At 38.4% G+C, this 17,803-nt stretch overlaps 1 protein-coding gene across 1 annotated transcript; it reads left to right on the forward strand.

The window, feature by feature from the left end:
* Nucleotides 1–2,273: 2,273 nt before the first annotated feature.
* AIM2 (absent in melanoma 2) lies at nt 2,274–13,385 on the forward strand. Its single transcript, XM_043875618.1, is given in 6 exon segments — nt 2,274–2,331; nt 4,427–4,525; nt 4,528–4,564; nt 9,992–10,157; nt 10,159–10,269; nt 13,155–13,385. Coding segments are annotated over 6 exon segments (702 nt in total).
* The last annotated feature ends 4,418 nt before the right edge of the window (nt 13,386–17,803 follow it).

A 17,803-nucleotide genomic window follows, 5' to 3' on the forward strand; every position in this document is an offset into this window, starting at 1 on the left:
TGAATTAATAATCTGAGATAAGACTTCCAGCTGAAAGGAAGACATTCTTTGGAGAGCGCGTGTCAAGGAGGCCTAACAACAGCCAGGGGTGAGTGGGAGCTGTCAGCTGAGGCTTCTCTTGAGTTTGACTTTCGTGCTGAACTCTGAAAATGACCAGGAATGTAAAGTATCTTCAGTCAGAGGAAACGTAGTGTGAAAAAGGCCTGTGGCAGGAGTTTGACTTACTTAAGGGTTTGAAATACAACCGGGGTGGCTATGGTACAAGAATCTCCAAAGGGTGGTGTGACGCCTGGTAAGGCCTGTAGAACATGGTTAGGATACTTTATTTCCAGAAAAATCAGAAGTGGTAGAACAAAAGGTTTTGAACCATAGAGTGTTAATAGGGTTCATTTTGAACTGATCCTTCTAGATATCATTTGGCAAAAAATGAGTAGCCAATTTGACTTTGGGGAGAACAACTATTACCATAGGCCTGGAAGAGATAATAGTAACTTTGATTTGGAAATGTAGGAAAATATACTGAACTGAGAGAGATTTGAGAAGTATTAAGACTCGATGATAATTAGAAATGGAATGTTGGTGAGTAGGCTTTGTTAGGGAGTATGTTTTAGTTTTATCCAAATAAGTTAAGTTACCAGGTGAAATATACATATATATAAGTATATATATATACATATAATATACCTTATACATTGAATATATATATGTATATATATGTGTATATGTTTATATTGATTTTTATTGTAGTATATAAACAATAAAGAAGGTACACAGATTTAAGACTACAACTCAACAAATTATCAAAAAAGTAAATGTAACATGATATACTGTCTTGATTGGTAAATTTTATTAGCACCTATGAAGTCCCTTTTTTGCCCCAAGACACACTTAAAGATTGCCATTATCTTGAATTCTAACAGCAGAGACTTATTGTACCTGTTTTTCAATATAAAAAGAATTTTACAGTTTAATCTATTTTGTGTCTTTTTTCAAATGACATTAGTAGCTTGTAGCAGTTGTTTGTTCATTTTAATTTCTGTACAACATTTCATGTCTTAGTTTTACACATATAATATATGAGAGAGTCTACTGTTGATTGTTATTTGGGGACATTATGAATACTGCTGCTATAATCACATGTTCATTACAAATATTATGAACATTATATACATGTCTTTTCATTTATATGTATGCAAACATATGGGCTTCCCTGGTAGCTCAGTTGGTAAAGAATCTGTCTGCAATGCAAGAGGCCCCAGTTTGATTCCTGGCTTGGGACGATCTCCTGGAGAAGGGATAGGCTTCCTAGTCCAGTATTCTTGGGCTTCCGTGGTGGCTCAGATGGTAACAAATCTGATTGTAGTGTGGGAGACCTGGTCCAGTCCCTGGGTTGGGAAGATCTTCTGGAGAAGGGCATGGCAACCCACTCCAGTATTCTTGCCTGGAGATCCCCATGGACAGAGGAGCCTGACGGGCTACAATCCTTGGGGCTATAAAGAGTTGGACTCGGCTGAGCGACTAAGCACAACACAGTATATGCAATCATAGAAATATATATATATAAAATACTGTATATGTGTGTCAATTTTTCACTTGACTGTATACCTGTGAATATAATTAATGAAAATAAGTTTGGTATATATTGAATTTTAGCAAACAGTGCCCCACTATTTTCCGAAGTGATGTAGCAGTTTGAAATTTCTACTTAGATCACAGTTTTTTAAAAATCTTATTATAAAATATTTGCCATTTTAAAGAGTATCTTAATATGAATTTCTCTGATAACTTTTGAGGTTGAGCACAATTTATATGGTTACTAGCCATTTGTATATCTTATTTGTCAAGTGACAATTCATTTTTTTGCCTACTTATCTTGTGGTGTGTCTACCTTTTAAATATGTGTGTATGAGAGCAATTTATATTCTGGACACCAGTACTTTATATATATATTTATATATATGTGTATATATATATATATATATATATATATATATATATATATATATATACACACACACATATACACACACACACATAAATATAAAATATTAAAAAGTGAACCCCTTAGATACACTACTATCTCAGTCAATACATGGAAATCCATCTGTGTTCTCATGCTGTGGCTTGCTTTTCACACTCTTAATAGTCCCTTTTGGGGAACTGGATGAAGTGATGCTGTGGTATGTTGTAAACACAGCCATCACACCTTGCATCGCAGATGTTCATCAGGAGATGGAAATTCTGTTTCTTAACCTCTGAAACTGTGTGTAGGCATGCGATTTGCTTTAGCCAACGGGGCATTAGGAAACATGAAAGGCGTGAAAACCGCTTGTACATTGGAGCTTGCCTTGTCTTATTCCTGGGAGCCCTTCTGTCCTCATGTGAACAAACCTTGCTTACCCCTTAGGTGGTGAGGCACCACAAGGGATGAGGCCCCGGTTATCACGGTCTTCTCAGTCTCTCAGCTGAGGTCCCATACAAGTGAGAGATGTCATGTGATCATTGAATTTCTCTGAGCCAGTCACGATTGGAGAAACTGCTTGGACAATCTACAGAACTATAAGAGATAATAAATGTTTGTCATTTTAAGCCATTAAGTATGGAGTGGTTTATTGTACAGCAAAAATTAACTAAGGCACTCCCAGCCTTTTGTGGTATTTTTCAGTTCAGTTCCGTTGCTCAATCGTGTCTTGACTGCAATTCCATGGACTGCAGCATGCCAGGCTTCCCTATCCATCACCAACTCCCAGAGCTTGCTCAAACTCATGTCCATTGAGTTGGCGATGGCATCTAACCATCTCATTGTCTGTCGTCCCCTTCTCCTCCTGACTTCAATCTTTCCCAGCATCAGGGTCTTTTCCAATGAGTCAGTTCTTTGCATCAAAGTGGCTAAAGTATTGGGGCTTCAGCTTCAACATCAGTCCTTCCAATGACTGCTATTATTATTATTATATATTTTACCTCTACATGTTATAGTCACATACAATGTCATCAATATCATCATCATCAGTGTCACTGTCCTCATCATTGTTGTGATATTAAACTGTCAATACTCTTCATATTTACCCATATATTTGACTTTTTAAGTGTTCTTCATTATTTCATTAATTTCTTGCTTCTGTGTGATGTTTCTTTCTTATAGTCTGAATAATTCCCTTTGTTATATCCTACAGTAGGTTTCTGATTAATGCATTCTTGTAGATTTTATCAGAAATATTTATATCTGACTTCCATTTTTGAAAATACTTTATATTGCTTTCTTATTCTTTCAGTACTTCAAAGATGTCCTTATAATACCTTCTAGAACATAATTTCTATTGAAAAGTCAGCTATTGGGCTTATTACATTTCCTTTTGACGCAGTGTGTGCTTTTCTTCTTAGATCTTTTAAGATTCTTCTCTTTGTTTTTGTTTTCCATCAGTTTGTCTGTAATGTACTGAGTTGATGCTTTCTTTGTGTATTTTCTGCTTATGGTTTACTAAACTTCTGAAATCTATGCGTTGATTCCCTTTAAGCTGTTGGCAAACTCTCAGTCACCATCTCCTCAAATATTCTTCTGCTCTGTTCTCTTCCACCTTGGAATTCCACAAACAGGACATGTTGAACACTTTCTACATATTTCTTTATGCTCTCTTCTGCTTTTTCATTCTATTTTGTTTCTTTGTTTGATTCTGTTTTTGTGATTTCCATTGACCAGTTTTCTAGATAATCAATCGTCATCTGCTGTATTCAGCCTTCTCTTCAATCCTTCCAATGTGTTGTTAAAAGCAGATATTGTATTTTCATCTTTATAAGATACACTGGCTGTATGTACATACATCTTTATAACATACATTACCATCTTTCATAGGTGGTAATTCTTTGTTGAAATGATCTATTGACATTTTCATCAGTATTATGTGCATCATTTCCTTTCTTTAGCATGATAATCTTAGTTATTTTAAAACCCATATCTAATTCCCTAATCTTATCATAGGTGGTTTTGCTTATATTGCCTTCATTTTTCTTGATTATGACTCTTCAGGTTCTTGGTTCATCATTTTTTTTTTTTCTTTCTTGATGTTTTCTCATGCTCTTGAGTATTATTCTTCTAAGTAAAATTTTCTAATTTTTGTATTTATTTTCTGTGCCAGGATTTGTTCCTAATAAGTAAGCCCATCATTGTCAGAGGCAGAACGAGTTCGTGTGTCATTATATTCCTATACCTCTATATCCGAAGGATTTACCTACTGCTAAAATATGCTGATGCAGTTGCAGGATGTCTGTGTGTGTGTGTGTGTGTGTGTGTGTGTGTGTATAATCCCAGGGCAGGTTTTGACTCAAGATAATTTTACTTTATTCCTGAGGGGAAATAATATTTACATTTTCCTCAGATGTCTATGTTCAATCTCTTTGGGTTAATACGTCTTTGTTTACTTTTAACTAGTTGATAAGAAATACAAACAGAAAAAAGGAACAAAGCTAGCGAAAGAGAGAAGTCAAGCTGAAGTGATGCCTGATGCTTCTGCAATTCCCAGAAACGATGTCATGAACAGGCCCCACCAGAAGTCTCTCCTCACATTAGGTGTGATGGGCAAGCGGAGGAGCCTCAGTCCTTGTCAGAGAATCCACCAGTCACTGTCCTTGTCACGTCCTGCACTGGAGTCCTCCGTTCTCTGTCACACAACATGCAAGTAAAGACAGCAAGGCTATAATATGAATGGTACACCTGGGTAACAAAAAGAGAAATTGCTTCAGATTCATTGGATTAAACATCTATTGAGCTCCTAATCTCTGCCAGGCTCTGGGCATCTTAACACATTGTTACAGGGTAGATTCCATAAAAAGAAAACTCTGAGATAGTGGTTTTCAGGCAATCCCTGTGAGAGTGTTCTCAGGATTAGAACTTGTGAAGGAATGATGTAGGAGAAGAGCAAGAATTTCAGTTCCATTGCGTCGTGACGATGCCAGCCACTCCACAGGGAGCTCAGGACTGGGAGTGCCTTTCAGAGCTGTCATGATTTAGGTGCAGAAAGGAAGATCTTTAGGCACCTGTGCTAAGATGAGGTAGCCCTCCTCAGGCAAGAGTGATGACTGGAGAGGGTCTTGGTTTCTGGAATGATATCTTTTCTATAGAGGAGCAGGCTTCCCAGGCTCAATAGTATAGTATTTCTTTCAGTTTACAAGGAGATAAGATTCACATGCACGTGGTACCTTCCAGTCATCAGCAATGAAAATACACATTATCCAACTAGGCGTAAGTGATATCAAAGAGAAATCTTTGAGTAGACATGAGTGAATCTAACTGGCCACCTGATGTGAAGAACTGACTCATTGGAAAAGACCTTGATGCTGGGAAAGATAGAAGGTAGGAGGAGAAGGGGATGACAGAGAATGGGATGGTTGGATAGCAACACTGACTTGATGAATATGAGTTTAAGCGAGCTCCGGGAATTGGTGATGGACAGGGAAGCCTGGCATGCTGCAGCCCATGAGGTCGCAAAGATTTGGACCAACTGAGTGACCGAACTGACTGAGTGAATCTAACATTTTCCTGAATTGGTTCAAAATAGTCTGTGTCCCTGTCCATCAGTGTCCTCTAGTGAGTAGATACGTCCTGCACTCCAGGTCCTGTTAGAGATCCCATTCAGAAGCGCCTACAGTTGTCCTTGTATGCATCATTTTTTCCCTCTATTTTCCTTTGACTCTAGACAGCAAATTCCTTTTCAAAAGCAGCATTTGCTTCTAAAACAACCCGCCTCCTCATATCTTATCTAAGTTAATTTGGAAAAGAACAAAGAAAAAATTAGTATTAATCTTATCACCTAGAGAAAACCTACTTGATATTGGTAACTATCTAATGTGTTTGTATGTGTGACTTATTTACCCAATAAGAAAAACATTGTATATTCTGTTTGGGGCCTTTACCTTTTTTGAGTCAGTTATAACAGTTTACCTCACTATTCCTCTGAGGCAGTTTTAGTATTTATATAGTGTTTTATTGTTTGACTAGAATATATTTTACTTAATTAAATCCCTATCCATCTGAATGCAGAGTTCCAAAGAATAGCAAGGAGAGATAAGAAAGCCTTCTTAAATAAACAATGCAAAGAAATATCGGAAAACAATAGAATGGGAAACTAGAGATTTCGTCAAGAAAATTAGAGATAGCAAGGGAATATTTCAGTCAAAGATGGGCAAAATAAAGGACAGAGACAGTATGGACCGAACAGAAGCAGAAGGCATTAAGAAGAGTGGCAAGAATATACAGAAGAACTGTAAGGGAAAAAAATGGTGTTAATGATCCAGATAACCACAATGGTGTGATCACTCACCTAGAGCCAGATATCCTGGAGTGTGAAGTCAAGGGGGCCTTAGGAAGCATTACTACAAACAAAGCTAGTAGAGGTGATGGAATTCCAGTTGAGCCATTTCAAGTCCTAAAATATGATGCTATTAAAGCGCTGCACTCAGTATGGCAGGAAATTTAGAAAACTCAACAGTAGGAGCAGGACTGGAAAAGGTCATTTTTCATTTCAATCCAAAAGAAGGGCAATATCAAAGAATGTTCAAACTACCACATAATTGCACTCATTTCACAAGCCAGCAAGGTAATGCTCAAAATCTTTGAAGCTAGGCTACAACAGTACATGAATTGAGAGCTTCCAGATGTATAAGCTAGATTTAGAAAAGGCAGAGGAACCAAGAAATCAAATTGCCAACATTGTTTGGATCATAGAAGAAGCAAGAGAATTCCAGAAAAGAACATGCTTCACTGACTACGCTAAAGCCTTTGACTGTGTGGATCACAGCAAACTGGGAAATTCTGAAAGAGATAGGAATACCAGACTACCTTACCAGCTTTCTGGGAAACCTATATGAAAATCAAGAAGCAACAGTTAGAATCAGGCAAAAACAATGGACTGATTCAAAATTGGGAAGGACAACATCAAGGCTATATATTGTCACTCTATTATTTAACTTATATGCAGAATAAATCATTTGACATTCTGGGCTACATGACTCACAGCTGGAATCAAGATTTCTGGGAGAAATATCAATAACCTCAGATATGCAGATGATATCAGCCTAATGGCAGAAAGTGAGGAGGAACTAAACAGCTTCTTGAAAGTGAAAGAGAAGCATGAAAAAGCTGGCTTAAAAACTCAGCACTCAAAAAACTAAAATCATGGCGTCCGGTCCCATCACTTCATGCCAAATAGATGGGGAAACAATGGAAACAGTGACAGATTTTATTTTCTTCAGCTCCAAAATTACTACGGACAGTGACTGCAGCCATGCAGTTAAAAGATGCTTGCTCCTTGGAAAAAAGGCTATGATAAACCTAGACAGCATATTAAAAAGCAGAGACATCACTTTGCCAACAAAGGTCCATATAGTCAAAGCTATGGTTTTTCCAGTAGTCATATATGGATGTGAAAGTTGGACAATAAAGAAGGCTTAGTGTTGAAAAATTGATGCTTTTGAACTGTGGTGTTGGAGAAGACTCTTGAGACTCCCTTGGACAGAGAGGAGATCCAATCAGTCTATCCTAAAGGAAATCAGTCCTGAATATTCATTGGAAGGACTGATGCTAAAGCTGAAGCTCCAATACTTTGCGCACATGATGTGAAGAACTGACTCATTGGAAAAGACCCTGATGTAGGGAAAGATTGAGGGCAGGAGAAGGGAATGACTGAGGATGAGACTGTTGGATGGCATCATCGATTCGCTCAATGAACATGAGTTTGAGTGAACTGCAGGAGATAGTGAAGGACAGGGAAGCCTGGTATGCTGCAGTCCATGGGGGTCACAAACAGTCAGACACGACTGAGTGACTAAACAACAACAAGAAATTATTTCAATTTTTGTAATTATAAATAACAAGATGTAATACTTTTCTATACACCTCAGTGGGTAGCTTGTTATTTCTAAGGGTAAATTTATAAACATACATTGATTCTTCTTTTTAATTCTCCCTATAACTCACTTGTAGAATCTCTGATTTAGGTCATCCCCTTTACTCATATTTAGCTTAATCTCTCATTTTATCAAGCAGAGGAACATTTCTAAAATTTGGGAAGGTTGTGCAGATAATTGAGCTCCCTCACTTATCTACCATTCAGTTTAGTTCAATTGCTCAGTTGTGTATGACTCTTTGTGACCCCATGGACTGCAGCACGCCAGGCTTGCCTGTCTAACACCAACTCCCGGAGCTTGCTTGAACTCATGTCCATTGAGTCAGCAATGCCATCTAATTATCTCATCCTCTGTTGTCCCCTTTTCCTCCTGCTTTCAATCTTCTTCGCATTAGGTGGCCGAAGTATTGGAGTTTCAACTTCAACATCAGTCCTTCCAATGAACACACAGAACTGATTTCCTTTGTTGTCCCAGGGAATCTCAAGAGACTTTTGCAACACCAACTTGATTTCAGCTTATGCTTCATTCAGTCCAGCATTTCACATGATGTATTCTGCATATAAGTTAAATAAGTAAGGTGACAATATACAGCCTTGACATACTCCTTCCCAATTTGAAACCTGTCCATTGTTCCATGTCCAGTTCTAACTGTTGCTTCTTGACCTGCATACAGATTTCTCAGAAGGCAGAAATTGGTCTGGTATTCCCATATCTTTAAGAATTTCCCACAGTTTATTGTGATCCACACAGTCAAAGGCTTTGGCATAGTCAATGAAACAGAAGATGTTTTTCTGGAAACCTCTTGCTTTTTCAATGATAGAAGAAGATGTTTTTCTGGAACTCTTTTGCTTTTTTGGTAATCCAAAGGATTTTGGCAATTTGACCTCTGGTTCCTCTGCCTTTTCTAAATCCAGCTTGAACATCTGGAAGTTCTTGGTTCATGTACTGTTGAAGCCTAGCTTGGAGAATTTTGAGCATTACTTTGCTCGTGTGTGAGATGAGTGCAATCATGTAGTAGTTTGAACACTCTTTGGCATTGCCTTTTTGGGGGATTGGAATGAAAACTGACCTTTTCCAGTCCTGTTGCCACTGCTGAGTTTTCCAAATTTGCTGGCATTTGCGTGCAGCTCTTTAACAGCACCATCTTTTAGGATTTGAAATGGCTCAGCTGGAATTCCATCACCTCCATTAGCTTTGCTCATAGTGATGCTTCCTGAGGCCCACTTGACTTTGCACTCCAGGATGTCTGGCTCTAGATGAATGATCACACCATCGTGATTATCTGGGTCAATAAGATCTTCTTGGTATAGTTCTTCTGTGTATTCCTGCCACCTCTTCTTAATATCTTCTACTTCTGTTAGGTCCATCCCATTTCTGTCCTTTATTTTGCCCATCTTCAAATGAAATGTTCCCTTGTTATCTCAATTTTTCTTTAAGAGATCTCTAGTCATTCCCATTCTATTGTTTCTTATATTTCTTTGATTGATCACTTAGGATGGCTTTTTATCTCTCCTTGCTACTCTTGGAACTCTGAGTTCAGACAGGTATATCTCTCCTTTTCTCCTTTGCCTTTTGCTTGTCTACCGGAGTAAAATGAATATTAAGGACAATATTTGGTGGAGGATTGAGAACATCTTGTGCTCTAATGGAGTCAGAAGAAGAAGAAGATTGGATGAGAGTCACCATTTTGCCTTAATTTGCAATGTCTCAGAGGTCTGATGTGTTCTTTAAATATAGTAGAAAAACAAGGATACAGATCAGGGAGTCTGCCTCCAAAGGGGATTATACTATGTCTTCTGAATGCAGGACATGAAATCTTCCCTAAACAGGCTCTTGTCAGTCTAGATCTCATATCTCTTTCTATCTCCTCTATGTCTCTTCCTTTGACTCCACATATCTCTGGATGGCTTTCTGAGGTTTATCATAAAGAGTGAAGGAAAGTCTCCTTAATTGTATCTTCTTTACTCAATCTAGTATCTTTCTGCTGTCGCCTTAAACTTTAGCAGAAACAGATGGTGGTCCATCAAGAATTCATCAGGCAGGAGTGCTTCAGTAGGGCCCTGTGAGAGTCAAGGTACTGGAAGCAATGAAGGCCCAAGAAAGGGAAGCAGGAGATGTGTCACGCTGCAGTGTCTCCTGAGAGTGAATTCTTTTCTGTAAAAGTTTTCAATAAGAAGCTCAAGGGTAAATTCACTCCAAGCAAAATAATTATGATATCAAAATATTATTGGCACAGTTGTTTCCTGGAAGTGATGCTGAATTTCCCTGGTGTGTGACATTGAATTTGACCAGATCAGTGTCTCAAAGCATATTATCAGAAAAGATGGTGAACTTCAATTTCAGCCCCATGGAACAACTTGTGAATGGGCTGTTTGTGGTCTAGGCAGTTTTCTTTTCTAAAATTGATTAGTAAGTATAACTTATTCTCAGCTATGAGCTTGGAGAGATTTTAGAAATGATTCATTTAAAATATTTTTAAGTAGAAAAAGTAAACAAATGAACCCCCAAAACTAAAAGAGATGTAGAGTAAATGTACTAAAACTGAAATACATTAAAAGTGTGTTTATTTTCAAGAAGATGTCATAATCTTGTTTCAAATTTCCTTTCTTCTTGTAGCTCCTGAAAAAGCACTTGCCTGAGTGCTAATTCTCTTCAGTCGTGTCTGACTCTGTGATTTATGGACTGTAGCCCGCCAGGCTCCTCCGTCCATGGGATTCTCCAGGCAAGAATATTGGAGTGGGTTGCCATGCCCTGCTCCAGGTGGTCTTCCCAACCCAGGGATCGAACCCATGCCTCTTATGTCTCCTGCATTGGCAGGTGGGTTCTTCACGACTAGCACCACCTGGGAAGCTCCCCAAAAGTACTTCATCCATAAATAATGTTTGCCTTCTAGGTAATTTCATATTTATATGTATGGTTTGTATTCTAAATGAGTATTGTTATAAATACAGAATTGCTATAGTTGGTGATAAACTGACTTGAAAGTAAGGCTAGATTAAGGAGTATGAATAGAAGAAGAAAACAGATGACAGAGTTAGTATGAGGAGACTTATTAGAAGTGAGAAATAACAATGTATTTTGACTCTGAGCCTCAGGGAACTAGCCTTGTGTGACTGCTTCTGGCTGAGGCTAACACCAAATGCCCCAGAGAGAGAACCTGCTGACTCTGCTCCCAGGAGCTTAAGGCTAAGCATTACTGCCTTAGGTTTAGTGAAGAGGAACTGATAGTGAGAATCTGTCCTCCTGAAAAATTCAAGCTAAAATTAATCTTGGATAAGAAGACCATGGTCTTTATCCTTGCTTTGAGCTTTCGATTTGGCCAACCATACACCTTTGTATTTATTGAACTCATTACATTAAGCTTAAAATCCCATCAGTCTTCTAGGTAACTGATCAGCACTCTGCTCACTTTTTACCTGGACTTGACTGTGAATGATTTCTTGTCCTTTATTCCTGTAAGGGAAGAGAAATTTTCTCTTCTTTCTTTCTAGATTTTTTTTGGTTGCTCTAATAATTCACTTGACATAAAAGGTTAACAAGAGAAAAAAAAGTGTAATTCTGTATATATGGAAGACCCTAAAAAACAGACTCAAAGACAGCTAGGCAATTGAAGCTTATACGCCATCCTGAGCTAAGGAGAAGAGGGTAGGGATCTGGGGCTTCAAAGGGGAGGAAGACAATTCATAGGAAGAAGACAAGAGCAGATGTTTAGGAAACAGATGTTTGACTTGCCATGCAGATAAACTTTTCTGGAAAGGGTGGGATGATTTGAGAGAATAGCATTGAAACATGCAAATTACCATATGTAAAATAGAAAACAAGCAAGAGTTTGATGTATGACACAGGGAACCAAAAGCCGGGGCTCTGTGACAACCTGGAAGGATGGGGTGGGGAGGGAGCTGGGGGTGGGGTGTGGTGGTCCAGGGGGAAGGAGATGCATGTATACCTGTGACCTATTCATGTTGATGTATGACAAAAACCATCACAGTATTGTAATTATCCTCCAATTAAAATAAATAAATTTAAAAAGGTAAACCTTTCTGATATAAATGTTTATATTTGGTAATAGCTCACTTTCTGGTACAGGTCACCTATCTAAATATTTTTTTTGGTACTTTAAGGAGAGGTAGAAGAGCTTTTTGTGAGTCTGCTGAGTCTCAATAGCCTTTAGTTCAAAATCCACAGGTCAAAGTGGAATATTTGGGGGTGACTTATTCTGCTTCCCATCACTCCTAACACTTTATTTAGACTTTTTATGATTTTGTCTCATTTGCTCATGTCTGTCCTGGATTTGTTGCTTTAAGTGGTTGTTCTCCAACTCTGGGATATATTTCCCCTACTTATTCTGACTACTGGCCCCACTAATTACTGTTTCGCAGGGCCAACCTGCCCTCCTAAGGGAAGGGAGTTTGGGACTGGAAAGATGCATAAAAGAGGCAATAGGATTTAAGTAAAAACTGTCTTCTCTATCTGAATTTACTAACATCTATTAACAGTGTCAGACTTTACTTTTTTGGGCTCCAAAATCACTGCAGATGGTGATTGCAGCCATGAAATTAAAAGATGCTTACTCCTTGGAAGGAAAGTTATGACCAACCTAGACAGCATATTAAAAAGCAGAGACATTACTTTGCCAACAAAGGTCCATCTAGTCAAGGCAATGGTTTTTCCAGTGGTCATGTATGGATGTGAGAGTTGGACTGTGAAGAAAGCTAAGCACCGAAGAATTGATGCTTTTGAAGTATGGTGTTGGAGAAGACTCTTGAGAGTCCCTTGGACTGTAAGGAGATCCAACCAGTCCACTCTAAAGATCAGTCCTGGTGTTCATTGGAAGGACTGATGCTGAAGCTGAAACTCCAATACTTTGGCCATCTCATGCGAAGAGTTGACTCATTGGAAAAGACCCTGATGCTGGGAGGGATTGGAGGCAGGAGGAGAAGGGGATGACAGAGGATGAGATGGCTGGATGGCATCACTGACTCGATGGCATGAGTTTGGGTGGACCCCAGGAGTAGGTGATGGACAGGGAGGCCTGGCGTGCTGTGATTCATGGGGTCGCAAAGAGTCGGACACGACTGAGCAACTGAACTGAACTGAACTGATTAACTATATATCTACCAGTTTCAAGCCTGTAATTTTTTTTTTTTTTTGCCTTATATCAATTTCTGGAGGCTGTTGCTGACTTCTGATGTCTGATTGATGTGGCATTCCTTAATCAGATTACCAAAAGTTTGGTGTTGGTTTTATCTTTGCAGAAAGCAGAACAGAAGAATCATATATTATGTGACCTAAATGCCAGCACAGGAAGGATAGAAGCATTGATGCTTGGAAAAGAGAAGAAAATACAGTGCAAGGAAGGGAATAAACTTCAACTTATATTCTTAGAGCTATCAAAGACTGGAGAAAAACTACACCTGAAATCTAGAGTTCATAGTTTCATTAAGGTGGCAACTTCATCAAGGAAAATCAACTCTCCAAAGGGGTGATGTTTTGTGTTTGTTTTCAGCAAAATGGACAGGTGCTATTGAACAGAATGTGGAAGACCCTGATATTTAGTATGCCTACAGCTCACAGAGCTTAGGAGCTTCCTTGTTGGAAAATACACAGCCCAGACACACAGTTAAGAGGACATGGGCTTCATAAGGTTGAGACACATGCTGTGGTACCCATATAGCCCTACCAACAGTTCACTGGTAACACTGTAAGTCTAATGTAGATCGTCTCCTCAAAGTTGGACAAATTCTTCTGAAAGACATTTTTACAAGTAGACACAGACCGGCTGTATCTTGAGGACATGATATATTTAGGACATTTCTCAGAGTCAATCTGGCCATCTTGCATCCTGAATAGTCCAGGAAAATTGAGTCAGGATGAATCTGGAGGGCCAGAATCACTGATGACTGACATCCTTGTTTACTGATATGGCAGGAAATACTTCGTTTCTCAATACCTTTAAAACATGAAAATGCAAGCCATAGATTGAGGCATAATATTTGCTAGCCACATAGCTAGTAAAGATTCTGTACCCAGAATTTATAAAGAATTCTCAGAACTCAGTATTATGAGAAAAAACAGCTGAGTTTTTAAGATAGGCCAAAAAAAAAAAAAAAAAAAAAAAGGCAGTAAATATGCACATAAAAAGATACTCAACCTGATTTATCTCTGGGGGAATGCAAATTAAAACTACAGTGAGATACCACTATGCACCAATTAGAACGACAAAAATTTAAAAAGACTGACCATATCAAAGGTTAGTGAGGATGAGGAGGAATTAGAATTCTCATACAATTGTGGAATGTTAAATGGTACACTTCTTTGTAAAAGAGTTACACTGTTTTTTAAAATTAACATGAACCTACCATCCTAAACTCTGAGGAGGATACAGAGCAACTGAAATTCTCACAGATTGCTCTGGGGAATGAAAATTGCTACAGTCACTTTAGCAAGCTGTTTGGCAATTTCTTATATATTTGAAATACATTTGCCATATGACCAACAATCTCACTCCAAGGGTTTCACTCATTGAAATGATATCACAGGTTACCACACAAAAATCTGCATGTGAATATTTGCAGTGGTTTTATTTGTAACTATGCAAAAGTGTCAACAATCCAATTGTTTCTCACTTGGGGGATGGATAAATAAATGTTAGTGGGTCCACACATTGAATTCTACACAGCAATAAAAAGGAAAAACCAATACACACAACTTATAGATGAATCCTAAACTCACTATGTTAAATGAAAGCAACCAGGTTCAAAATAGTATACATATTTTAATTTCCATTTTAGGAAATTATGGAAATGAGTAAAGTTTATAAAAGTTTTCTTACAATGTTAGTGGTTTCCAGGAGCTTGGGCTGAAGGAAGTACTGACAATACAGTAGCTTGGAGGAAATTCTTGTTCTGAAGGAACTGTTCTAATCATTAGACTATGACCTTACCTTCTGTCCCACACTTTTCTTATGAAAGAAAAACAGTATCAACCATCTAGAGCTAGTTTAAAATTAAGTGATATGAAATAATTGCAAAATATCAAGTATCAAGTATGTGATGAATAAATACACTGTAAGGAAGATACATTTAATGTCCTATGACAAACCATCATGGAAAAGAACACAAAAACAGAACATTAAGATGCACAGCTGAATCAGTTTACTGTGTAGCAGAAACTAACAGATTGTAAATCAACTGTAACTTTAATAAAATAAAAGTTAAAAAGTGCATTATAAGTTTCAGTATTAGATATCCACTTTCTGTCACTGTATTTCAAAGTAAATTCTTCAGTGTTTGCCTAATGCAAATCTTTTCCTGGAGCAGCTTCCTCATAGGATCCACACACTGAGGACCAGAAAGCATAGCTGGAAAGCTACTGACCTATTGTACCTGAATAAATAAGTGGAAACAGTTATTTTACATCAGACAGGGCTAGAGTTACTTCCAACATACAGTACTGACTTCATGTAAAACATCAGAAGCTGTCTTATTTGGTTACTAAATTACCTAATTATGGCCCTTCCACGAGTCCAATTCTACAATGTACACACTGCTATATTTAAAATAGATAACCAGCAAGGACCTACTGTATAGCACATGGAACTCTTCTCAGTCTTATGTAACAGCCTGAATGGGGAGGCGAGGGGGCGGTTTAGGGAAGAATGGATTCATGTATGTGTATGGCTGAGTTCCCTTCCCTATTCACCTGAAACTATCACAGCATTGTTAATTGCCTATACCCCAACACAAAATTAAAAGTTTTAAATAAATAAAAATATCATTGTTTTGGACTGAAGTAATCCACCCTAGGACAGGGGTTGGCAATTGAAGCACAGACTGGATTGCAGCTGGTTTGCAGAAACCCTTTGGGTTTCTCTGAGGAGAGCACAACTTAGTCAGTCTGTTCATACTTGACCTGAGTTATATCCTGTAAAGACCATACTCAAAGTATAAATCCAAATAGTGCTTGGGACTTAGTGTCCCTCTTTGGTTTTCAGGCCACAGAGTATTTGTTTTTAAGCAACAAACCAATGAATTAGACTTCTAAGGAGGCATGCTTTTAGGGAAAAAACATGATGTCTATTATTTTTCCAAATTATATAAGTTATAGATGCAAAATTAGGCATTGAGAGACAGATAAGTATAGAAAGGAAAATGAAAAGCAGCATAAAATCCCATTCCTAGGAATTAATCGGTAGTTGTATGTTGCTGTATTGTGTATGTATGTATGTATATGCCTATATGCTAAGTCACGTTAGTCATGTACAAGACATATATCAGCCACATATAAAGCTACTGAGAAGGTTAAAAGACAAAAGTAGTAAAATCACCTATACCTGCAATAAGTTGTTAGGGGATACACAAAACCAAAGTATGTGAAATATGATGGCAAACCTCTTCATGGATCATTGCCTTGTCACGGCGAGAGGGGCTTGCATAACTCAGTGAAGCTATGAGCCATGCTGTGGCGGGTCACCCAAGACGGATGGGTCCAGATGTACAAGTTGGGTTTAGAAAAAGAAGAGGAACTTGTATAAGTTAGTTTTAGAAAAGACAGAGGAACCAGAAATCAAATTGCCAACAATTGCTGGATAATAGAGAAAGCAAGGAAATTCCAGAAAATATCTACTTCTGCTTCATTGGTTACATGAAAGCCTTTGACTGTGTGGGTCACAACAAACTGTGGAAAATTCTTAAACAGATGAAAATACCAGAACATCTTACCTGTCTCCTGAGAAACCTGTATGCAGGTCAAGAAGCAACAGTTAGAACCTTACGTGGAACAACTGACTGGTTTGAAATTAGGAAAGAGTATGACAAGGCCATATATTGTCACTCTGTTTATTTAACTTCTGTGCAGAGTACATCCTGTGAAATGTAGGGTTGGACGAGTTATGAACTGGAATCAAGACTTCCAGGAGAAGCAGCGTCAGATATGCAGCTGCTACCACTCTAATGGCAGAAAGTGAAGAGGAGGTAAGAGCCTCTTGATGAGGGTAAAAGAGAACAGTGAAAAAGCTGGCTTAAAACTCAACATTCAGAAAAAAAAACAAAAACAAAACCAAAGATCATGGCATCTGGTCTCGTCACTTCATGGCAAATAGAAGGCCAAAAGGTGGATGCAGTGACAGACTTTCTCTTCTTGTGCTCCAAAATCACTGTGGATGGTGACTGCAGCCATGAAATTAGAAGGCACTTACTTCTTGGCAGGAAAGCTATGACAAACTTAGATGGTGTATTAAAAAGCAGAGACATCACTTTGCCAACAAAGGTCCATCTAGTGAAAGCTATGGTCTTTCCAGTAGTCATGTACGGATGTGAGAGTTGGACCGTAAAGAAGGCTGAGTGCTGAAAAATTGATGCTTTTGAATTGTGGTGCTCAAGAAGACTCTTGAGAACCCCTTGGGCAGCAAGAAGATCAAACTGGTCAATCCTAAAGGAAATCAGTCCTGAATATTCATTGGAAGGACTGATGCTGAAGCTGAAGTTCCAATACTTTGGCCACCTGATGCAAAGGATTGACATTTGAAAAGACCCTGATGCTGGGAAAGATTGAAGGCAAAGGGGAAGTGGGTGACAGAAGATGAGATGGTTGGATGACGTCACCAACTCAGTAGACATGAATTTGGGCAAACTTCGGGAGATAGAGAGAGACAGAGAGGCCTGGCGTGCTGTAGTCCATGGGGTTGAAAAGAGTTGGACACGACTTAGTGACTGGACAACAACAATGAATGATGGCAAAAACATTAAACATAGTGATGAGGAAATGCAGTGATGATGAAGATGATGATAATGATAGGGAAGATTTTAGCTCAGGAACGTTCTCTTCTGTTTATCTTCCCTTATTCCTTCTTTTGTTTTGGTCTTTTTATTCTGAAGGTTATTTGTCTAAAATTGGCTTCGGTTCA

Source organism: Cervus elaphus, chromosome 20 (genome assembly GCF_910594005.1).
Source record: "Cervus elaphus chromosome 20, mCerEla1.1, whole genome shotgun sequence".
Classification (NCBI taxonomy): domain Eukaryota; kingdom Metazoa; phylum Chordata; class Mammalia; order Artiodactyla; family Cervidae; genus Cervus; species Cervus elaphus.